The sequence below is a fragment of the Artemia franciscana genome, chromosome 16 (genome assembly GCF_032884065.1).
Source record: "Artemia franciscana chromosome 16, ASM3288406v1, whole genome shotgun sequence".
Taxonomy (NCBI): Eukaryota; Metazoa; Arthropoda; class Branchiopoda; order Anostraca; family Artemiidae; genus Artemia; species Artemia franciscana.
In genome coordinates, this window is record NC_088878.1 from 9583941 (window position 1) to 9610561 (window position 26621).

A 26621-nucleotide genomic window follows, 5' to 3' on the forward strand; every position below is an offset into this window, starting at 1 on the left:
AGAACTTCTCGGGAGGTAGTTACCCTTCCGAAATTTCAGCTTTAAATTAACCCTAGATACTACCAGATGCTGGTCCTTACTTTTAACATCAATAACAACACCCCTGTTAACCCAATTATCTTATATTGATCCTGCCAGTCTTCACTTTACAATAACATAATCAATAAGGTTTGCTGTCTTGCCATCAAGTTATTACCATGTTAACTCATGGGCCATTTTATGACCAAACACCGGGTAGGTTATAACCAGATTGTTATACCCACAAAATTGCAACAGTCTGTAGCCATTGCTATTTTTGTTTCCTACACCAAACTTACCTAGGTTAGGATAACATCTATCCCTATTTCTACCAACCTTGGCGTTAAAATCTCCTAATAAAAACACTATATTTCTACTTGGGAACCTGTCTATTTGCTCCTTTAACTGTATGAAAAATTCATATTAGTCACTAGTATCTCCGTCAGCCGGCTCTACAGTGGCATATACTAATATAACTGATGCTCTGAACTCTTTAGTCATAAAATAAGCGATTAGTATTCTATTATTGATGCTAGCCGAGTGGATTTGTGCGCTGGATTTAGTATCCTTTGTCCGAGAGGACGAGGGTACGAATCCTAGTGTACCCAATTATTTGGTTTGTGGCGGGGGTCAGTGGCGTGACACTGTAAGCTCAGCCAGAGTCGACCCAGCTCTAAATGGGTACCTGGGGAAGGTAAACAGGAAGGGTGTGCAAAAGCACAGGATGACTGGCCCTCATCCCCCCATTGCACTTCCTGGCTCAAGGGCCTTGAGACGGAGATCAGTACCGCCGGTTCGGACCTTAAGGGTCTATTACCCCATCCTTTATCTTTTTTACCTTTTTTATTAATGCCCTCCCAGCCTAAAAAAGACTTAGCAGCTTCCTTATTCATCATGAGCTTCCTTATTCATTATCTAATAATATGATACTTTTTAGACTAAAAGAAGTTGTAGACAAAGTTTTAAGAGGAGAACAGTGCGGTTCAAAAAAAAGGTAGAGGATGTGTCGATCAAATTTTCTATCTTAGATTAATAATCGAGAAGTGCCTGAGTTACCAAAAACTTTTGGTCCTCAGTTTATAGATTATGAGCAAGTGTTTGATTCTGTTGATTGAAGAGCTTTAGCAAAGATTTTACCGTTGTATGGTATACCAGACAAATACATTAGTCGTGACGAGGCATGAAGAGCTAAGAGCCAAGAGATCATATGGTATGAGCTCTAACAAAATTCTATGAATCAATAGATTAATTTAAAAGGAAAATAAGAGGCTTAATGCCAGTCAGGATTTAAAATAAGAGCTCTGAGTCACGATGTCATTCTAAATATCAAAATTCATTAAGATCCGATCACCCAATCGTATGTTATAAATACCTAATTTTTTTCTAATTTTTCCTCCCCCTTTAGCCCCCCAGATGGTCGAATCTGGGAAAACGACTTTATCAAGTCAACTTGTGCAGCTCCCTGACACGCCTACAAATTTCCATCGTCCTAGCACGTCCAGAAGCACCAAACACGCCAAATCACTGAACCCCTCCCTCCAATTCCCCCAAAGAGAGCAAATCCATTACGGTTCCGTCAATCACGTATCAAGGACATTTGCTTATTCTATCCACCAAACTTCATCCCGATTCCTCCACTCAAAGTGTTTTCCAGGATTTCCCCCTCCAACTCCCCCAATGTAAAAAATTCTGGTTGGGATTTGAAATAAGAGCTCTGAGACATGAATTCCTTCTAAATATCAAATTTCATTAAGATCCGATCACCTATTTGTAAGATAAAAATACCCCAATTTTCACGTTTTCCAAGAATTTCGGTTTCCCCCTCCAATCCCCCCAGTGTCACAGGATCTGGTCGGAATTTAAAATTAGAGCTTTAAAGCACAAGATCCGTCTAAATACCAAATTTCATTAAGATCTGGCCACCCTTTCGTAAGTTACAAATACCTCAATTTTCAAAATTAACCCCCCCCCCCAACTTCACCAAAGAGAGCAGATCCAGTCCGGTTATGTCAGTCATGTATCTTAGACAGGTCTTTATTCTTCCCATCCAGTTTCATCCTGATCTCACCGCTTTAAGTATTTTATAAGATTTCCGGTCCCCCCCACTGCCCCCCCCAATTACGCTGGATCCGGTTAAGATTTAAAATAAGAGATCTGAGTTATGAGGTCCTTGAAAATATGAAATTGTATTGAGATCTGATCACCCGTTCGTAAGTAAAAAATACCTCATTTTTTAATTTTTTAGAATTACCACCCCCCCTTCCAACTACCCCAAAGAGAGCGGATCCGTTCCGGTTATGTCTGTCATGTATGTAGGACTTGTGATTATTTTTCCCACCAAGTTTCATCTCGATCCCTCCATTCTAAGTGTTTTCCAAGATTTTAGGTTTCCCCCTCCCCCCCAATATCACCAGATCCGGTCGGGATTTAAAATAACGGCTCTGAGACACGATATCCTTCCAAACATCAAATTCCATTAAGATCTGATCAACCGTTCGTAAGTTAAAAATACTTCAATTTTTCTACTGTTTCCGAATTAACGGGACCCACACTCCCCTCCCCCAGATGGTCAATTCGGGAAAACGACTATTTCTAATTTAATCTGGTCCGGGCTCTGATACGCCTGCCAAATTTCATCGTCCTAGCTTACCTGGAAGTGCCTAAAGTAGCAAAACCGGGACCGACAGACAGACCGACAGACCGAGAGACCGACAGAATTTGCGATTGCTATATGTCACTTGATTAATACCAAGTGCCATAAAATCCTAAGAGTGTAGGGAAAAATCTAAGAGACCTCGCAAAATCCAGATTTCCTTGATTGTTACGTAATAGGAATTGATAGAGACTGTTAGTCAAGCGGAGAAGTCCCGATTGTAAAATAAAATCATGGTCTAGTATTTACAAGCGAGGGTGACGCAATCGTGCATGACTTGTTCGGTTTGCTTGAGTATTAGAAAATAGTTTCGTGTGTCAAAATTGAGGATATTATCGTCTATTAATGGATGCTTTTACTCCATTGGATACTGAAGGCGGTAGTAAAGTTGAAATGAAGCCTTTAGTACAAAATGTAGCGTTAGAAATTTCAATGAATTGGACAAAATATTTTAGCGATATGCAATATTATGAAGCAAATTCAAGTCGAAAGAGCAGTTATACTTTGCAGCAAAGGGAAATTTAATGCATATATCAAGATTATAAGAAAGATTAAATGCATTTGTGAAATATATTGAAGACAGTGATCTTAATCAGTCTATAAAAAAGGAGTATGTTCGTAACTAGCAAGAAAGAACCATTGTTAGTCTACAATCGGTAGTGAAGGTGTCAGAATTATGAATGACTGGACTTAAGAACCGAAAAGTCATACGGAATCTTTTGACTTTGGACAAACGTTTGACTCTAGATGATAATTTTCTACTAGTATCTCTTCTAAGGAAAATATTTTCTAAGAAAATGCTTAATAATATAATGAGAAATGAGTCTTCATCTTTGGACTATTGCATGAAACTTTTACGTCGTAGCCCAGATGCATTTACTCTATTTATTGATACTATTTATTGAACGAAAACAAAAGGATATTGTGAATATACTTTTAACCACTACCTAGATGGCCATTTTACAAGGCGACAACAAATAAGTGGAAAATCTTCTCTACACAAGTTTTGTGACGTCACTCGATTACTCCTCCTCCTAAAAGACATTCCTTTCATTAATCCTGAGTCAGTTTGTTTTTTAGCAATGAAGCAGTTAAAATTGAAAATGTTTTACACATGTCCATTATGTTTGTATACATTGAGCAGATGGTCATTCTCTGAGATTTGTACTATTATTTATGGTCATAATAAAAAGTATAGATTATACAATTCATGTAAATTGCATAAATTATACGCAATACAAATTAAAGATTGTAATTCCTGTCTTGAAGATGTTTGTGATCCCAGCACTAGAGGTTTCCTATGCTCCAATTGTCACTACGATAAATGTAATTAATGGGAAAATACTTACCCTGGCGTGATTGCAAAATCCCTAAACGTGATTTCAGTTTATTTTTAAGAGACTGGTATCGTCGTGGTTTTAAACTGTTTTGGAAGGAAGAGCCCGGTCTACGTGGAATTGTAGGAACAATAAAATAGTCTTTGTTTCTACGACGTCACTGTGAAGATACCGACTACTATGACTATAAACCAATTGATTTGCATTTGGCCGTTACCGAAAGTGATTCATTATATGAGAAATTCTTGTGTAACATTGCTTTAAAAAAGCAAATTTAAACACTGAATTCTATAATATGAGTTTTACAATAAGATATAATAAAAATGAAGTTACATTATATTAGAGAAAATATGGCCCTGACTTTGCATGCCAAGATGAACACAAGTTGAATCCTAATGAGCTGCCGTTACTTATTGTTACCGACAATTACCTATACAAGGAAGAAAAAATCTGAAGGACACAGAGTTTTGTACATACAAGTTTTATTAATAAACGAATTCAAAAACTTTTTTAAAGCATGTCAATCTTAGGGTACTAAAATTTATATTATACAGATAGGAAAAAGTATTTTCAACTAGAAAATCGTTCCATCGAAGAATATCACCATAAATGCTAAGAGATTCCCTATAAGTATATCTGCAACATCGAAAGATAAAATATAATAGAGCAAGGAAACCATAGGTTTCAATTGTTAAATTTTGTACTCGCTTCCAATTTTGAATGATACATTTTCCACTATGCTCAAGATATTTTTTTGATGTGAGGCGTGTAGAATCCATAGCCACAAGACGATCAAAAAATTCATTATTCTTCGCTGTTTGAAAGGTCCATAGCCAATGCCCCATCTTTACAGTTGATGGTCTACTGTTAACAAATCATAAAGCTATTGTTATTATTTTGAATATGCTCGAGTAAATCGAAGGATATGCAAAAGGATTAGTATTTGGACATGTAGGGATTGAAATTGACTACATTGATTATTTGATTTCTGTGCATTGTGTCAAGTCTAATAGAACACTGCCATCAGGGATAATTTCCCAGTAAGCTCCAAATAGATCTGGTGAGATTGATGCAATACTGTCCTCCAATGGTTCTGCAAAGGTACACTTTAAATATACCGTGCCCATTCGAACAATACTAACATCTTGAGTACCGGACAAATCCAATACAATGATACCATGAAATTTTGTAAACACTTCTTAGGTTATACCATTTTTATATAATTGTGAATCTCAAATTATAGATTAAATAGTCAACAGGGCCCTGTAGGATTTATCAAAAGATAAATTGTAGAGTGGAATTCCATTTACTTAATATAAAAGGAGTGAAAGTCCAAATATTTCAAATCTGTGTGAGAATGAGTCCTTGATCCTATGGTACTACCAATGTTTACGAATGCCAAAGCAAGTTTTGAAGGAATTTAACCATTGATAAATGACGAGTCGGTGTATACGTGTGTACCTGTACCAATATGTCGTCGCTTCGTGAATATACGTGGAATGAGAAATTTGATATTATTTCCGCTAGCCCTGAATTTGTCAATTGCCACAGTAATAAGGTATTTTTTTAAAGTGAATTTTTTGTAGAAGTAAAATGTTTTTTTACGATTAGCAAGTTTTTCTTAATAATAAATGCATTTGATAATATTAAATATTTATTTATTAATGGTAACAAGTTTTCCTTAATACTAACAAGTTTTTTCTAATGGTAACGCGCAATAGAAACATTTATTTTCCCTAATAGCAACATTTTTTTTTTATTAGTACTAATAAGTTTTTTCTCATGATAGAAAAAAAATTTCTTAAGAGTAACTAATTTGTCTCTTAATAGTAACATGTTTTTCATAATACTAAAAAGTTTTTCTTTATAACAGTATAAAGTTTTTTCATAATAATAAGAAGTTTTTTTTTAATACTAACAAATTTTTTCTAATAGTAATAAGGTTTTTATTAATGGCAACAATTTTTTCCTATTCCTAGCAAATTTTTTCTTAGAGGCAACAAGTTTCTTCTTAGTCCTAACAAGTCTTCTTCTGATTATTAACAAGTTTTTTTACTAATAGCAACACGTTTTTTTAAGATTAGCAAGATTTCGATAATAATAAAAACTTTACTATTAGAAGTAAAAAGTTTTTCTTAATACTGACAAATTTTTTCTAAGATTAGCAAGTTTTTTCGATAATGGGAAAAGTTTATTTTTAGTGGCAACAAGTTTTTCTAAATACTAACAATTTTTTTCTATATAGTAACGAGCAATATTAACATTTTGTTCTTGATAAAAACGTTCTTTCTTAATAGAAAAAAGTTTGTTATTAATACAAATAAGTCTTTTTTATAAAATTAATGCTTTTTCATAATAGTAACAAGTTTGTCTCTTAATAGTAACATGTTTTTCACAAAGCCAAAAAAAAATTTATAACAGTCCTAAGTTTTCTTATAATAATAAAAGTTTTTTCTTAATGTTAACCAGTTTTTCTTAATACTAAACATTTTTTTCTAGAAGTTATAGGGTTTTTCTTAATAGTTTTCTCTTAAAACTAAAAAAAATTTCTTAAGAGTAACAAGTTTTTCTTAATACTAACAAGTTTTTGCTGAACAGTAGCAACTTTATCCTAATAGAAACAAGTTTTTTTTAGATTAGCAAGATTTCGATAATAGTAACAAGTATTTCACTTAGAAGTAACATGTTTTTCATAATGTTAATAGGTTTTTCTGAATAGTAACAAGTTTTTTTCTCAATTACAAAATGTTTTTCTTAATACTAAGAATTTTTTTCTGGTTTAGCGTATTTATCCATAATAGTAACGAGTTTGTCTCTTAATAATAACAAGGTTTTTTTGCTAATTTTTTTTAATTAGCAAGTTTCCTCGACAATAGTAAAAGTTTTTCTTAATGGTAACAAGTTCTTTTCAATACTAACAATTTTTTCTAATAGTAACGATTCGTAATTACATTTTTTTCTTGATAAAAATATTTATTCTTAATAGCAACAAGTTTTTTTCATAACAGTAATAAGTTTTTTTCCTTAATAGTAATAAGTTTGTCTCTAAATAGTAACATGCTTTTCATAATGCCAAAAAGTGTTTTATGATTAGCAAGTTTGTTCATAATTGTAAAAGTTTTTTTTTAATTGCAACAATTATATTTTAAGACTAACAAATTTTTCTTGCAGTGACAGGGGTTTTCTAAATAGTATGAATTTTTTCTTAATACTAGTTCAATTTTTGTTACAAGTAACAAGTTTTGTCTTAATACTTACAGGTTTATTCTTAATAGTAACAAGTTTTTCCCTCAAAGCAACAAATTTTTCTTAGATTGACAAGATTTCGACAATAGTAACAAATTTTTGTCTTAATAGTAACAAGTTTTTCTTAATACTAACAAATCTTTTTAAAATTAGCAAGTTTTTTTCGATAATAGTGAAAGTTCTTCTTAATATTAACAAAAATCTTTTAAACATTAGCAAGTTTTTCGATAAAAGTATTTTTTTCTTAATGCTAAAAAGTTTTTTTTCTTAGTAGTAACAAGGTTTTTCATTAATACTAACAAGTTTTTTTCATAATGATAGTAAGTTTTTTTCGTAGTACTTATATGTTTTATCTTAAAATTAACAAGTCTTTTCTTAATACTAAAGGCTTTTAAATTTATCAAGATTATCTTCAAAATGCTCTGTTGGTGAAACATCGAGTACAGTTGGTGTCAATTTATTGGGTTTAGTCATCTAAAGAATACTGTTTAAAAGTACCGCGATCACTGGCAGTAACAATGAAAAAAACGACCACCAGCTTGAAAATTTTGTTTTATTTCAAAATATTTTCCTTTCTTTTTGCAAGCTAGGGAACGTACAAGTGAACGATGTTGCTTTGTCTGTTTCATAACTACTGCTGGCAGTTGAGCATTGCCTCCAGTTAAACTTAAACAAATCTCAAATAGGAGACTAATGAATTCATTTTCAATACAAGTTTGAGTATAGCCTTCCTAGGTCACACTTTTGAATAGCCACACGTAAACCGTCAGGTGTAGTTTGATTTAGATCCAATAGAATGTAACCATAGAGTTTGTTAGTACCTTGATTGTACGACAAAATAAAAATTTAGGTTCACTGGGATATATTTGCCTGTTTAATTTTACAAGACAACTTGAATCATGAACAACCCTAACGATGATATAGAAAGTACAATTCAATGTAGGTGTTCTAAAATATTTACTCTAATGAAAGAGATTATGGAGAACAATGGCCACGAAAATTTTTCCTGATGAGACCAAATGAATGCTTCAATGGATGCAGCTAAATCATTAATAATCAATCATGAGTTTGTTTCAATAATATTACACATACCAAGTCCCTGTATGAATTTTATGACTTGCACAATAGTCTTTACTTTATTATAGACTCTTGCCACACACTTTAGCAACAAGAGATATTTTTCAAATTTTCTAGAGACATCAAATTATATTTTTGAATCATTTTCGTTAACATTGTAAGTAAGTAAGTAAGTAGTTTGCTGCCCAAAATTCACATGAAATTAAAACAGATTATCACAAATGAAAAAGAAAAGAAAAGGCACACTACGAGACATCACCAAACGTATTTAAACATTATATGCATTAGGAAAACTAGCCAAAGGTTTGCTCTTCCCTTAGCATTCTTAGAAAATTCTCAGTGACACGGTTAAGACAGACTGTTGGATTGGATACACCCTAGTTATGCATGATACAGGAGTTACTCGTCCATGATGGAAGTTTTGAGAAACAAGAATGATATTTTTATTTTATCTTTGTCATATCTACTACAGCCTTCTTATATCTATAACTCCTTTTAGTGGATGAATTTAATGTTCTGTGCTATAAATTTCGAGTTAGCAAGCTTTTGTTTTGAGAAACGAGGATGTATATGTTTAAAATGCATCTGGTATCCTTAGCAATGTTAAATCATTGAGAGGAACTTGGCTTTTAGCTTTAAGAAACAAGGATGTTTATGGTTAAAATGCCTCCGAAATCCTTAAAAATTTTACATCATTTTGAGGAACTTAGCTTTTAGTTTTGAGAAACAAGGATGTATACTGTCAAAATGCACCTGATATCGTTATCAATGTTACATTATTTTGAGGAGCTTAGTAGAAACTGGATCATAATAAAAACTGGGACACCCTTGCCTGAGGCAGTAAATACAGGCGGCAGAGGAAGTAGGCTCATTATACGTAAGCTCAAAGGGCCTTACCGGCGTGTGCACAAGTCCAGTGAGTCACAAACCTTCCCTTAGTAACGAGTTAAATGGCAAAGTGATGAAGAACACCATTGTGAGAGGATCCTCTATAGGAGGACAAGTGCGACAGATCTTAAGATCCAGACCTATGGAGGCAGACCTCTGCAAACGACTGCCTCGACACTTCGGGGTAACTGCAAGATTGGAAATCTAGCGGTTAACACTATTCCCACTTGAGAAGTGGTGCTCCACGAGGATATTATAGCCTAGTAAACAAAACAGCATTCACACAGGATATTTAATATTTGATATTTTTTGGTTTTGGTCTGTTTGGGTGAGCGTTTTCGGGCTGAAAGTCCTCTTCTAGCTGATTTATCTACTACGGGCAGCCTCCCCGTAGTAGCATAATATTTATAGCCATTAATATATAATGAGACGGATGTAATAAGCTTAAGAATGTCTGTGACGCTTGTTGACAGCATGGCCAAGTGTTGAAACCATGTTGTGACCAAGATGGGCCCAGGATTGCAAAAAGCCTTTATTCTACTGGAGGTCCCAGGGACTTCTTGCTATCCAGTTCTAGGCTGGTTTAAGCGCTTTAGGGTAGACTTGGGCAGATGCATCGGTGTCCATCCTGCACTGGCACCCAGGACTATTGTTTTTCCTAAGGCCAAAATAATTTCAATGATTTTAAAGGATTTGATAATTGGAACTTTGAAAGTTAAACCGTTAAAAAATGACCATCGTATCGATATTTTGACTTACAAATTCAGGCAATTAAAACTGAATTTATTAGGAGTTTCAAAAACTCATATCCAATGGGTAGAAAGCAAGAAATTAGGTGATATAGAATTAGGTGATATAGGTGATATAGAAATTAGAATGTGCCCGATCCTTTCTTCCTGAGTAAACAAATTCTATATCATCATTTTCTTGCTTTCTACCCATTGGATATGAGTTTTTGAAACTCCTAATAAATTCAGTTTTAATCGCCTGAATTTTTAAGTCAAAATATCGATACGATGGTCATTTTTTAACGGTTTAACTTTCAAAGTTCCAATTATCAAATCCTTTAAAATCATTGAAATTATTTTGGCCTTAGGAAAAACAATAGTCCTGGGTGCCAGTGCAGGATGGACACCGATGCATCTGCCCAAGTCTACACTGAAGCACTTAAACCAGCCTAGAACTGGATAGCAAGAAGTCCCTGGGACCTCCAGTAGAATAAAGGCTTTTTGCAATCCTGGGCCCATCTTGGTCACAACATGGTTTCAACACTTGGCCATGCTGTCAACAAGCGTCACAGACATTCTTAAGCTTATTACATCCGTCTCATTATATATTAATGGCTATAAATATTATGCTACTACGGGGAGGCTGCCCGTAGTAGATAAATCAGCTAGAAGAGGACTTTCAGCCCGCAAACGCTCACCCAAACAGACCAAAACCAAAAAATATCCAATATTAAATATCCTGTGTGAATGCTGTTTTGTTTACTAGGCTATAATATCCTCGTGGAGCACCACTTCTCAAGTGGGAATAGTGTTAACCGCTAGATTTCCAATCTTGCAGTTACCCCGAAGTGTCGAGGCAGTCGTTTGCAGAGGTCTGCCTCCATAGGTCTGGATCTTAAGATCTGTCGCACTTGTCCTCCTATAGAGGATCCTCTCACAATGGTGTTCTTCATCACTTTGCCATTTAACTCGTTACTAAGGGAAGGTTTGTGACTCACTGGACTTGTGCACACGCCGGTAAGGCCCTTTGAGCTTACGTATAATGAGCCTACTTCCTCTGCCGCCTGTATTTACTGCCTCAGGCAAGGGTGTCCCAGTTTTTATTATGATCCAGTTTCTACTAAGCTCCTCAAAATAATGTAACATTGATAACGATATCAGGTGCATTTTGACAGTATACATCCTTGTTTCTCAAAACTAAAAGCTAAGTTCCTCAAAATGATGTAAAATTTTTAAGGATTTCGGAGGCATTTTAACCATAAACATCCTTGTTTCTTAAAGCTAAAAGCCAAGTTCTTCTCAATGATTTAACATTGCTAAGGATACCAGATGCATTTTAAACATATACATCCTCGTTTCTCAAAACAAAAGCTTGCTAACTCGAAATTTATAGCACAGAACATTAAATTCATCCACTAAAAGGAGTTATAGATATAAGAAGGCTGTAGTAGATATGAAAAAGATAAAATAAAAATATCATTCTTGTTTCTCAAAACTTCCATCATGGACGAGTAACTCCTGTATCATGCATAACTAGGGTGTATCCAATCCAACAGTCTGTCTTAACCGTGTCACTGAGAATTTTCTAAGAATGCTAAGGGAAGAGCAAACCTTTGGCTAGTTTTCCTAATGCATATAATGTTTAAATACGTTTGGTGATGTCTCGTAGTGTGCCTTTTCTTTTCTTTTTCATTTGTGATAATCTGTTTTAATTTCATGTGAATTTTGGGCAGCAAACTACTTACTTACTTACTTACAATGTTAACGAAAATAATTCAAAAATGTAATTTGATGTCTCTAGAAAATTTGAAAAATATCTCTTGTTGCTAAAGTGTGTGGCAAGAGTCTATAATAAAGTAAAGACTATTGTGCAAGTCATAAAATTCATACAGGGACTTGGCATGTGTAATATTATTGAAACAAACTCATGATTGATTATTAATGATTTAGCTGCATCCATTCAAGCATTCATTTGGTCTCATCAGGAAAAATTTTCGTGGCCATTGTTCTCCATAATCTCTTTCATTAGAGTAAATATTTTAGAACACCTACATTGAATTGTACTTTCTATATCATCGTTAGGGTTGTTCATGATTCAAGTTGTCTTGTAAAATTAAACAAGCAAATATATCCCAGTGAACCTAAATTTTTATTTTGTCGTACAATCAAGGTACTAACAAACTCTATGGTTACATTCTATTGGATCTAAATCAAACTACACCTGACGGTTTACGTGTGGCTATTCAAAAGTGTGACCTAGGAAGGCTATACTCAAACATGTATTGAAACTGAATTCATTAGTCTCCTATTTGAGATTTGTTTAAGTTTAACTGGAGGCAATGCTCAACTACCAGCAGTAGTTATGAAACAGACAAAGCAACATCGTTCACTTGTACGTTCCCTAGCTTACAAAAATAAAGGAAAATATTTTGAAATGAAACGAAATTTTCAAGCTGGTGGTCGTTTTTTTCATTGTTACTGCCAGTGATCGCGGTACTTTTAAACAGTATTCTTTAGATGACTAAACCCAATAAATTGACACCAACTGTACTCGCTGTTTCACCAACAGAGCATTTTGAAGATAATCTTGATAAATTTAAAAGCCTTTAGTATTAAGAAAAGACTTGTTAGTTTTAAGATAAAACATATAAGTACTACGAAAAAAACTTACTATCATTATGAAAAAAACTTGTTAGTATTAATGAAAAACCTTGTTACTACTAAGAAAAAAAACTTTTTAGCATTAAGAAAAAAATACTTTTATCGAAAAACTTACTAATGTTTAAAAGATTTTTGTTAATATTAAGAAGAACTTTCACTATTATCGAAAAAAACTTGCTAATTTTAAAAAGATTTGTTAGTATTAAGAAAAACTTGTTACTATTAAGAGAAAAATTTGTTACTATTGTCGAAATCTTGTCAATCTAAGAAAAATTTGTTGCTTTGAGGGAAAAACTTGTTACTATTAAGAATAAACCTGTAAGTATTAAGACAAAACTTGTTACTTGTAACAAAAATTGAACTAGTATTAAGAAAAAATTCATACTATTTAGAAAACCCCTGTCACTGCAAGAAAAATTTGTTAGTCTTAAAATATAATTGTTGCAATTAAAAAAAAACTTTTACAATTATGAACAAACTTGCTAATCTTATAAAACACTTTTTGGCATTATGAAAAGCATGTTACTATTTAGAGACAAACTTATTACTATTAAGGAAAAAAACTTATTACTGTTATGAAAAAAACTTGTTGCTATTAAGAATAAATATTTTTATCAAGAAAAAAATGTAATTACGAATCGTTACTATTAGAAAAAATTGTTAGTATTGAAAAGAACTTGTTACCATTAAGAAAAACTTTTACTATTGTCGAGGAAACTTGCTAATTAAAAACAATTAGCAAAAAAACCTTGTTATTATTAAGAGACAAACTCGTTACTATTATGGATAAATACGCTAAACCAGAAAAAAATTCTTAGTATTAAGAAAAACATGTTGTAATTGAGAAAAAAACTTGTTACTATTCAGAAAAACCTTTTAACATTATGAAAAACATGTGACTTCTAAGTGAAATACTTGTTACTATTATCGAAATCTTGCTAATCTAAAAAAAACTTGTTTCTATTAGGATAAAGTTGCTACTGTTCAGCAAAAAACTTGTTAGTATTAAGAAAAAGTTGTTACTCTTAAGAAATTTTTTTTAGTTTTAAGATAAAACTATTAAGAAAAACCCTATAACTTCTAGAAAAAAAATGTTTAGTATTAAGAAAAACTGGTTAACATTAAGAAAAAACTTTTATTATTATAAGAAAACTTAGGACTGTTATAAATTTTTTTTTGGCTTTGTGAAAAACATGTTACTATTAAGAGACAAACTTGTTACTATTATGAAAAAGCATTAATTTTATAAAAAAGACTTATTTGTATTAATAACAAACTTTTTTCTATTAAGAAAGAACGTTTTTATCAAGAACAAAATGTTAATATTGCTCGTTACTATATAGAAAAAAATTGTTAGTATTTAGAAAAACTTGTTGCCACTAAAAATAAACTTTTCCCATTATCGAAAAAAAACTTGCTAATCTTAGAAAAAATTTGTCAGTATTAAGAAAAACTTTTTACTTCTAATAGTAAAGTTTTTATTATTATCGAAATCTTGCTAATCTTAAAAAAACGTGTTGCTATTAGTAAAAAAACTTGTTAATAATCAGAAGAAGACTTGTTAGGACTAAGAAGAAACTTGTTGCCTCTAAGAAAAAATTTGCTAGGAATAGGAAAAAATTGTTGCCATTAATAAAAACCTTATTACTATTAGAAAAAATTTGTTAGTATTAAAAAAAAACTTCTTATTATTATGAAAAAACTTTATACTGTTATAAAGAAAACTTTTTAGTATTATGAAAAACATGTTACTATTAAGAGACAAATTAGTTACTCTTAAGAAATTTGTTTTTCTATCATGAGAAAAAACTTGTTAGTATTAAGGAAAACTTGTTACCATTAATAAATAAATATTTAATATTATCAAATGCATTTATTATTAAGAAAAACTTGCTAATCGTAAAAAAACATTTTACTTCTACAAAAAATTCACTTTTAAAAAATACCTTATTACTGTGGCAATTGACAAATTCAGGGCTAGCGGAAATAATATCAAATTTCTCATTCCACGTATATTCACGAAGCGACGACATATTGGTACAGGTACACACGTATACACCGACTCGTCATTTATCAATGGTTAAATTCCTTCAAAACTTGCTTTGGCATTCGTAAACATTGCTAGTACCATAGGATCAAGGACTCATTCTCACACAGATTTGAAATATTTGGACTTTCACTCCTTTTATATTAAGTAAATGGAATTCCACTCTACAATTTATCTTTTGATAAATCCTACAGGGCCCTGTTGACTATTTAATCTATAATTTGAGATTCACAATTATATAAAAATGGTATAACCTAAGAAGTGTTTACAAAATTTCATGGTATCATTGTATTGGATTTGTCCGGTACTCAAGATGTTAGTATTGTTCGAATGGGCACGGTATATTTAAAGTGTACCTTTGCAGAACCATTGGAGGACAGTATTGCATCAATCTCACCAGATCTATTTGGAGCTTACTGGGAAATTATCCCTGATGGCAGTGTTCTATTAGACTTGACACAATGCACAGAAATCAAATAATCAATGTAGTCAATTTCAATCCCTACATGTCCAAATACTAATCCTTTTGCATATCCTTCGATTTACTCGAGCATATTCAAAATGATAACAATAGCTTTATGATTTGTTAACAGTAGACCATCAACTGTAAAGATGGGGCATTGGCTATGGACCTTTCAAACAGCGAAGAATATTGAATTTTTTGATCGTCTTGTGGCTATGGATTCTACACGCCTCACATCAAAAAAAATATCTTGAGCATAGTGGAAAATGTATCATTCAAAATTGGAAGCGAGTACAAAATTTAACAATTGAAACCTATGGTTTCCTTGCTCTACTATATTTTATCTTTCGATGTTGCAGATATACTTATAGGGAATCTCTTAGCATTTATGGTGATATTCTTCGATGGAACGATTTTCTAGTTGAAAATACTTTTTCCTATCTGTATAATATAAATTTTAGTACCCTAAGATTGACATGCTTTAAAAAAGTTTGTGAATTCGTTTATTAATAAAACTTGTATGTACAAAACTCTGTGTCCTTCAGATTTTTTCTTCCTTGTATAGGTAATTGTCGGTAACAATAAGTAACGGCAGCTCATTAGGATTCAACTTGTGTTCATCTTGGCATGCAAAGTCAGGGTCATATTTTCTCTAATATAATGTAACTTCATTTTTATTATATCTTAATGTAAAACTCATATTATAGAATTCAGTGTTTCAATTTGCTTTTTTAAAGCAATGTTACACAAGAATTTCTCATATAATGAATCACTTTCGGTAACGGCCAAATGCAAATCAATTGGTTTATAGTCATAGTAGTCGGTATCTTCACAGTGACGTCGTAGAAACAAAGACTATTTTATTGTTCCTACAATTCCACGTAGACCGGGCTCTTCCTTCCAAAACAGTTTAAAACCACGACGATACCAGTCTCTTAAAAATAAACTGTAATCACGTTTAGGGATTTTGCAATCACGCCAGGGTAAGTATTTTCCCATTAATTACATTTATCGTAGTGACAATTGGAGCATAGGAAACCTCTAGTGCTGGGATCACAAACATCTTCAAGACAGGAATTACAATCTTTAATTTGTATTGCGTATAATTTATGCAATTTACATGAATTGTATAATCTATACTTTTTATTATGACCCTAAATAATAGTACAAATCTCAGAGAATGACCATCTGCTCAATGTATACAAACATAATGGACATATGTAAAACATTTTCAATTTTAACTGCTTCATTGCTAAAAAACAAACTGACTCAGGATTAATGAAAGGAATGTCTTTTAGGAGGAGGAGTAATCGAGTGACGTCACAAAACTTGTGTAGAGAAGATTTTCCACTTATTTGTTGTCGCCTTGTAAAATGGCCATCTAGGTAGTGGTTAAAAGTATATTCACAATATCCTTTTGTTTTCGTTCAATAAATAGTATCAATAAATAGAGTAAATGCATCTGGGCTACGACGTAAAAGTTTCATGCAATAGTCCAAAGATGAAGACTCATTTCTCATTATATTATTAAGCATTTTCTTAGAAAATATTTTCCTTAGAAGAGATACTAGTAGAAAATTATCATCTAGAGTCAAACGTTTGTCCAAAGTCACAAGATTCTGTATGACTTTTCGGTTCTTAAGTCCAGTCATTCATAATTCTGACACCTTCACTACCGATTGTAGACTAACAATGGTTCTTTCTCGCTAGTTACGAACATACTCCTTTTTTATAGACTGATTAAGATCACTGTCTTCAATATATTTCACAAATGCATTTAATCTTTCTTATAATCTTGATATATGCATTAAATTCCCCTTTGCTGCAAAGTATAACTGCTCTTTCGACTTGAATTTGCTTCATAATATTGCATATCGCTAAAATATTTTGTCCAATTCATTGAAATTTCTAACGCTACATTTTGTACTAAAGGCTTCATTTCAACTTTACTACCGCCTTCAGTATCCAATAGAGTAAAAGCATCCATTAATAGACGATAGTATCCTCAATTTTGACACACGAAACTATTTTCTAATACTCAAGCAAACCGAACAAGTCATGCACGATTGCGTCACCCTCGCTTGTAAATACTAGACCATGATATTTTTTTTACAATCGGGACTTCTCCGCTTGACTAGCAGTCTCTATTAATTCCTATTACGTAACAATCAAGGAAATCTGGATTTTGCGAGGTCTCTTAGATTTTTCCCTACACTCTTAGGATTTTATGGCACTTGGTATTAATCAAGTGACATATAGCAATCGCAAATTCTGTCGGTCTCTCGGTCTGTCGGTCTGTCTGTCGGTCCCGGTTTTGCTACTTTAGGCACTTCCAGGTAAGCTAGGACGATGAAATTTGGCAGGCGTATCAGGGACCGGACCAGATTAAACTAGAAATAGTCGTTTTCCTGATTTGACCATCTGGGGGAGGGGAGTGGGGGTCCCGTTAATTCGGAAACAGTAGAAAAATTGAAGTATTTTTAACTTACGAACGGTTGATCAGATCTTAATGGAATTTGATGTTTGGAAGGATATCGTGTCTCAGAGCCGTTATTTTAAATCCCGACCGGATCTGGTGATATTGGGGGGGGGGAGGGGGAAACCTAAAATCTTGGAAAACACTTAGAGTGGAGGGATCGAGATGAAACTTGGTGGGAAAAATAAGCGCAAGTCCTAGATACATGACAGACATAACCGGAACGGATCCGCTCTCTTTGGGGTAGTTGGAAGGGGGGGTGGTAATTCTAAAAAATTAAAAAATGAGGTATTTTTTACTTACGAACGGGTGATCAGATCTCAATACAATTTCATATTTTCAAGGACCTCATAACTCAGATCTCTTATTTTAAATCTTAACCGGATCCAGCGTAATTGGGGGGGGCAGTGGGGGGGGACCGGAAATCTTATAAAATACTTAAAGCGGTGAGATCAGGATGAAACTGGATGGGAAGAATAAAGACCTGTCTAAGATACATGACTGACATAACCGGACTGGATCTGCTCTCTTTGGTGAAGTTGGGGGGGGGGGGTTAATTTTGAAAATTGAGGTATTTGTAACTTACGAAAGGGTGGCCAGATCTTAATGAAATTTGGTATTTAGACGGATCTTGTGCTTTAAAGCTCTAATTTTAAATTCCGACCAGATCCTGTGACACTGGGGGGATTGGAGGGGGAAACCGAAATTCTTGGAAAACGTGAAAATTGGGGTATTTTTATCTTACAAATAGGTGATCGGATCTTAATGAAATTTGATATTTAGAAGGAATTCATGTCTCAGAGCTCTTATTTCAAATCCCGACCAGAATTTTTTACATTGGGGGAGTTGGAGGGGGAAATCCTGGAAAACACTTTGAGTGGAGGAATCGGGATGAAGTTTGGTGGATAGAATAAGCAAATGTCCTTGATACGTGATTGACGGAACCGTAATGGATTTGCTCTCTTTGGGGGAATTGGAGGGAGGGGTTCAGTGATTTGGCGTGTTTGGTGCTTCTGGACGTGCTAGGACGATGGAAATTTGTAGGCGTGTCAGGGAGCTGCACAAGTTGACTTGATAAAGTCTTTTTCCCAGATTCGACCATCTGGGGGGCTAAAGGGGGAGGAAAAATTAGAAAAAAATTAGGTATTTATAACATACAATTGGGTGATCGGCTCTTAATGAATTTTGATATTTAGAATGACATCGTGACTCAGAGCTCTTATTTTAAATCCTGACTGGCATTAAGCCTCTTATTTTCCTTTTAAATTAATCTATTGATTCATAGAATTTTGTTAGAGCTCATACCATATGATCTCTTGGCTCTTAGCTCTTCATGCCTCGTCACAAATGCCATATGAGCTCTTATCTCTTGTTTAAAAAACAATCAAAGAAATTCTGATTTGGCAGGCTCCTCAAGGCTCCTGCCTGTCGTAGGTTTTTAAGAGAGAAAATACACTATTATGTAAAACCAAAACCCCATTATGTAAAAACCAAGGAAATCATGATTTCTCAATCATGATTCATGATTTCTAAAATTCCCTGCAGGTTTTTAAACACTACTAGGTAATTCAAACCTGATTAGAAAACATTCCCTATTACACATCATGCACATACTTCTTTTAGGAAACATGCCCTATTGTGTAAATGATACCTGTATCTTTTAGAAGACATTCTTTATTACGTAAGAGACACCTGCGTCTTGAAAAAACGTTTTAAAAAGTGTCGGAACTGGGATTCAAAGGGATAGAGATATCATCAAAACCATGGAGGGGATGCTATTATTCTGACATCAGAATTTAAAAAGGATCGTAGGTTAAGCTTCCAAATCAATAGAATTGAAAGAATTATAAAATTCCTGGAGTAAAATGTGATACCATTCCTCTGTCCTACCAAACCCAACCTTAGTCATAAGCATAAATAGCTTGTAAAGACAAGATGACAGTACTTTCTAACCGATAAGAAAATGAATTTTATTTCAATTTTAATTTTTCATCTATTGTTCTGAAACATTTTTTTGAAAATGGTTTTAGAATTTCACACGTTATCAAGGCTGTATATTCTACTTTAATTTCAACTTAAAATGTGGCTAATTCTTTTTGAGCAGAGCTTTCCTCTTAAAAGCTTCAGTTCCCCGAAAAATTAAAAATATCAACAATAAATTTGCAGTAACCATCTAACTTATAAAACAGTGTCAAATATTGACAAATTATAAGAAAAGCTCTGATTTTTCGTTTCAGGCTGGGAGGTACGCATTTATTATCATCCTAATATTCAACATGTTGTGGCAGGTCTTTCTAATGTAAGATTATGCAATGTTATGGCACTACCGTTTGCTGGGACTGATTTGCCAGCTAGTCACATTGATTTAAGTTGGATTAATCCACGAGTTTGGCGATTTCTGCCTCTTTTGGACGATTACGTCAGCGTGTTCTTGTCAAGGGACTCAGATTCGATAATATTAAAGAGAGAGGTTAGTGCAGTTGAAGAATGGCTTAACTTCAATAGGTCATTTCATGTCATGAGGGACCACCCACAACATGGTGCAGCTATCCTAGCAGGTAATTAAACTTCAAGACAAAATAATATCTAATCAAGTTTGTGTTGCTTGAGCCAAAGTATAATCTTGAAGTTATGGCTGAAAAAAAAAACACTACGTACTAGAACGTCACAAATAATGTACTTCATGGGTAATATTGTAAGAAGGGCCGAGTAAAATATAATTTTATGATTAACCACTCAAGGGGAAAGTTCAAGGCGTCGTTATTTTTTTAATGGAAATTGTGGAATTTTCGAATAACGGTTTTGACATCTGTATGACGAATACAGCAGAAGATACATGAAAATGATTTTGGTAAGCAAGTTTTTGACAAAATGATCTTTTTTTTTCAAATTAAGTTCTATCTGTTTAAATGTCTCGCCTTTACAATTTAAGTTGGGCAGTAAATCAATGAAAAACAGCGATCAGTCATAAAACTTAGCAAGTTTTAAACAGATGTAACTGAGCATTGCTTTTATTCACTGCCGGCTAATTCGGTTGAACGTATCAACAGCTCTAGCTTCATGTAGAATTAAGAAACTAAAAAACATCCGGAACCATGATTTTTGCGGTGAATACAAAGTTTTGCGTCTTTTTATAACCTCCTGAATTGGAATGTTAGAGTTGTTGTTTTTCTATCATGATCGCCGCCTTTTCCGTGTTTTTTTCTGTTTTTGAAAATTCATGACCTTTCCTTTCGTAAATAAGCTTCTTGGTGGTTCGGGCCCTATTGTTGTATCTTGTAAATTTTATCGGGCCATAAAAATGGAATTCAACCGAAACATAAATGATAAGAGATGTTTGCCACCTGACTTATATAAGAGGGTTCACTAATACAATGCCAAAATGAGGAACTAAAAATAAAAGGATCTGATTTGTTGACTACAAAACACCTTTGTTAAACAGAACAAACCCAGCCGATTACACTTCTTGCTCTTGATGGGGCTTGTTACTTCAGCTAATTCCGCTGACCAGCGTTAACAAAACCAGTACATTAGTGTATGATCAAAAATTACCTATCGTTCAGCACTTGGACCGGGAGACAGCTTGATTGTAATGGTATTATTGTATTTTAGTCTTTAGTTTTGGAAATTTCCCGTTCTAGAGGCTCCTTAAACCCTCTTACAAAAGATTGCATAAATAGGCAAAAAAGAGAGAAGAATTGCCTCCGTTTGATTTGTTTCTTTAGAATACCACAAAACAGTCTTAGGAGTAGTTAAATTGACCCTTTCTTAGAAATTTTTGTTTAAGTACTTATGTGAAATTAAAACGAGGTGTCCGAGTAGCTGTAAAATGTATAGGATGGTAAACGTTTCAGGTCTCTATGCTTTGCATTATCCAACCAAGAGATAGTCAATATTTACTACGGTACCTGCATTAAATCCTTTACGGGCGAATTTTGTATCACCATAGTTTTAAATCCTCTACAGTTTTGAATGCTCTTTGGCCTATTTATTTTAACTGCCTTTTAATGTGTGACTGAAAATACATTTAATTATAGTTACAGTGATGGATGCAACCTATCAAAGGGTAACACCACGCCCCTTAATAGCCGAAACTTAGAAATGAGTTTTAAACATCGTGTAGTTTTAGATATTTCTCTATACACCTGTAACACTATTATAAAACTAGTAACGTCAATCAGATTCAACTTAACAGTTATTTGAAATTGCTATAATGTGTATTTATCGCAAGTTTTAAGGGGTGAACACACAACTCCCCTCTCTACAAGTTCTCAGATACGGAACTCTTAGTGGGAAGATGTAAGACCTTGAACTAGAAAGCAACATGATAGGGGTAATGATAGCCAAAGTAATGGCGGATATTTGGAATCAATGTTCACAGGCTATCCTCAGAGCCAAAAAAAGGAAAAAATATATAGAACAACGGAAAAATTAGCTTTTTAGAATATAATTGGATTGACTGTGTAGAACAGGGGACCGTAGAATTGGAAAAAGGTCATTTGATTGTAAATCCTCATATCTAAAATGCGTTTTAAAGCGGTGAATCATTCTAATGGCACTCAAAGACTTTGTGCCTCAAATTTCATGGTTCTGGACCAGACCCAAAAACCTCCCAAAAGAAATATCTTTCATGATTTTTTGTGCTATTTATTACCCTCCACGTAGTGAATTTAAGAGAGAGCTGAAGGCATATCTGCAACTTTTTACTGACAAATTTCTCTGCAAGTATCCTTATGCTGCAATTATAATGTGTGGTGACTTCAATGAGCAAAACCATAATTGCCTTAGCTCCACTCTTAGTCTTGAAAAAGTGGTCAAGTCACCTACACGTGGTGATAAAATCCCTTGGTTTTATTTTTGCCAGCATTGAAGGTTACTATTGTGATTCCAACAAGGCCCCTCTATTAGTGGCAAGTGACCATCTGTGCGTCTTTTGGACCCTTTTATCATCCTTTCCCCAAATTAATTTATCAGATATTTTTATAGACTCATTACTGACGAGAAGGTTGCCCATTTCAAAGTAAAACTTAGCTCCAAATCTTTGGTCAACATCTTTCATCTTACCAATGGTTATGAAAGGCTTTTGAGTCTTCAGCTAGACTTTTTAGTTATACTGTCACACCTTTCCACTGAAATTTTTTTCACGAATCTAACTGCAAACCATGGATAACTAAAACAAATTGCTAATGTAAATGAATGCGGTAGACTCTTTAAGGAAGGATTTTCCAAGAATCTCGGAAAATTCGAAACGTTATTGCTATTGAAATCCGTAGACCGTGGTAGACCGTGGAAAGGATCGTGGTACTCACGTGCTGAATAAGTTATTGTATTCTGACCCTAAGAAATTCAACAAAAGTTTTCAATATCTCATGGGAAAGGTCTCTTCGAAGTTTTTATTACTAAATAGTAATGGTGACCCAGTGAGTGGGGATATCATGGATGATCATTTTGCCTCAATTTTTAATATTCACCCGCCAATCCAACGTATGATGGCCAACAGTTCAGCCAGTGACATTCCTGTGAATGATATACATCCGACCCAACTTTAATTCGAAAATCCTGACACAAATAAGTCTGTATACCCAAGTGATATCCCTACCAAAATGATTGTGGATTTTGCCCAGTATTTAAGTGTACCTCTAACTGCTATTTTTAACCGATGTTTTGTAGATGGTATTTTTCCAGTGTGTTTTAAACGAGCTAATACATAACACATACCAAAAAAACTAAGACCCCAAAAGCTACCTCTGACTTAAGACCAATATCAAAAACCTCTGGTTTTTTTTTAAATTGAAAGTTTTATTTACAATTATTTTCTGACGATATTTAAGATATAATCAATCCAAATCAGTCTGGCTTTAGGCCGAATCATTGCACCACAAATTTATTAATTTGTATACGGAACCCTGATTTCAAACATTTTGGGTTAAATAGCTTCTACGTTGACGCTGTTTTCGGTGATATTAGCAAAGCCTTCGACAATTTGGATCATCAAACAGTTATTTATAATGCAAGGGCTTTAGGTGCCACAAATTTTGTTTTACGTATGGTAGCTAGTTTTTTCTCTGATCGTGAACAATGGTTAGTCCTCCCTAAGTCCCTAAATCAACGGGTTTTTTCTCGATTGTGTATTGAGCGTCTCAAGGGACTATATTAGGTTCTTTAGCATTTTTTATTATTTTTAATAATGTCTTACCATTTTTTGACTACTCTTTTAAATTCTCTGATGATTTACACTGGATTTACACTGGACTCACTCATTTGCAGTTCAAAGAATGATATTGATAATGTTCAACTCTACTTAAGCATACCCAAAAGCAGTTTCATGCTATTTTCCTTTTTTTTAAATATACCCCCTATTGATAAGGACTTTTGAATACCAAAATTAAATACGGTTACACCGTTTCGTGTGCAGTTGGACCATGACTTTAAATGGATGTTTCATACTTCCCAATTATTTAAATTTTTTCCCTTTAAATCTATTTCTCTTCTCAATCAGTTCTCTCTATGAATCCAGAACCTTAAAATAATTATTTTTCTTATATGAGGCCCTGTCTTGAATATGCTTACCCTGTCTAGCACCCTAGGTTGACCAAAGGTTGATGTTCGAAAATTGAATGTATTCAAAAAAGAGCAATACAAGTTATAATGGGAAATCCTATAGGGGAGACCGGCCCACATTCGCCACTTTTTTCGTTCTTTATTTATTGTAACCACAGTTTTTGACTTAAAATAATTCTGAAAATCCTGGAATATAGTCTTATCTATGGGGTATCTAGGAAAAAAATCCCCAGCAGTCAATCTTTTTCGATGCAGCGAAAAAAAGAGCCACAGTGAGATTCTCCAAAGATGGCTAACCTGGGCCATCCTGGTTCACGTTCGCCACACATTAGCCCACGTTCGCCACCATCTTGCATCATGGTTATTAAAGCATCTATTGCTATAAATGTAGCGTTAGAATAGATGTTAATGTATAGTTATTTCAGATATTTATTTGTCACTCAGCTACAAAAGGAATTAGGTATAGCATAATTCACTTAACCCATCTTGTACTGAAAGGTCCACACCAAACTTCAGCCGTTCAGCAAGTCTTGAAGTTCCATCTCATATTGAGGTTTTTCCTAATCTGGTTACAACCTCGGACTTCAAGACGCAAGATTCCTCTTCAGTCAGCACGAACTTGCTCATTTCTACACACTTCAAGAATTTAACACCAAGCTCATCTGGATATTCCTTTAAAAGTTTCGCAGCATAAAAATGCTTGCCAATCTTTTTACCTGCAAGACCAACTAAGATAAAGTCACCCAATTCTATTGGCGTGCTTCCCAAATCCTCTTCATCTTTTCCTAGATTCAGACTGTTGTCACTATCATCATCAAACTCCATCTCAACATAATCGGATTCACTCTCACTCTCAAGAAATAGTTGCTTGCTTGCTTCTTGTAATTTGGCTTTCTTTGCATTCTCCTTTCCCTGGCCCTTTTTCTGTTCTTTCTTCTTCTTCCTGTCAGCTTTCAGTTCTTCTTCCTGACGGATTCTTTCCTTCACTGGGGTGTCTGTCAAGATTTCGGTAGATTTTTTTTCACTGCACGTCTGATTTGTTTTCTCGGAGAACCTTTTGGGAATGGAGAGATGTCAGCTAGTTCAGAGAAGCTTTTGTCAGCCAATAGGTCTACATCTGAAGGTAAGTCCAATAGAGATTGGGCAGCGATGTCACAGTCAGTAAACTGGCTAGCCGCATCATTTTTACGTGAACCAGAAACTGGTGATGGAAGTACTAAGACATCCTGGTCAAAAGGATATGGTCGATCAGAGACATATGAGCTGAGATACTCGTGATCTTTGAAAACATTGGGATCGAAAGGGAAAATCCCAGTGCTACGAAAACCGCTTATTATGTTTTCTGGAGTCATTGCTTTGGGATACGCCTTTCCGCAAAGCTCGGATACATTGTACATGGAAATAGTCTTGCATTTGTGCTGTGTCATAAAAGTCCCAGATTCCCTGTTGTAGAATGCCTTCAAGGATACATAACTGACCTGTCAAGTGGTTGCAACTTATGCGTTGTGTGTTGAGGCACTGTCAGCATGACAACTCCATTCTCTTTCGCTAACTCAAGCGATTCACTACTGTAACGACTAATGTGATTGTCAAGAATCAGAAGCACTGGATTAGCTTTGCTTGGTCTTGCCTGACTGATAAAATGGTACATCCAAACAAGAAATAGTTCATTGCACATCCAACCTGATGCAGTTTCTGAACCGTGAGCAATGTTACCTGGTAGTGCTCCTTTCAGCAGAATTTCAGGGCATTTCTTGCGAGGGAAAATGAGCATTGGAGGGACGCTATTACCCATGGCACTGACACAAACACACATAGTAACATTCTGTCCTCTTTCTGCAGAAGTAACCTTGCCAACCTGTCTCCGTCCTTTTACTGCAACAATTTTTCCCGGCTTGCGGACAGTTGATAGTCCAGTTTCATCGACATTCCAAATATTTCGGGCAGTAAATCTGTGGCGCCTGTACACTTCACCAAGTTTCTCAAAAAATTTTCTAACTGTCACACGATTGAAAGCAGTTGCACGGCCAAGACTTGTTGCTTCAGGTGCTCTGACAGCTAGACGCGGATGTCGTGCCATAAAACCCCGATACCAGTCTTCCAGGCGGCATTTTGGTTTTCGTTGCAAGACCATGACTCTGGAATAACAATTTCTTTCGCGAGAGCGTATCTGTAGGCGAGTTGCCACACTTCAAGCGGCGTTAAGCCATAATACATCTGGCAAACAAGTTTCAAGTGCCTGGCAAGGGCATTTTCCTGTTTTTCTGTGAAGATTTTTCTTGTGACGTAAACTGGAGAAAAAAAATGAAAGAGGTAGAAGCTCAATTTCCATGTTCTGTTTCTCAGCTTTTGTAACATCTCCTTAGAGTTCCCCGTGGTATTCCATACTTTTTCGTAGATGTAAGCGATTTTAGTTTTTATGGCACTTGGTATTAACCAAGTGACATATAGCAATTGCCAATTCTG

At 34.3% G+C, this 26621-nt stretch overlaps 1 protein-coding gene across 2 annotated transcripts in view; it reads left to right on the top strand.

Annotated features, from left to right (window-relative positions):
- Positions 1 to 26621, top strand: part of LOC136037034 (uncharacterized) — a 65288-nt gene that overhangs the window by 26752 nt on the left and 11915 nt on the right. For both annotated transcript variants that reach the window (XM_065719451.1, XM_065719450.1), the window contains exon 2: positions 19832 to 20152. In XM_065719451.1, coding sequence (XP_065575523.1) covers positions 19832 to 20152 — 321 coding nt within the window. The remainder of the gene's footprint in view (positions 1 to 19831; positions 20153 to 26621) is intronic.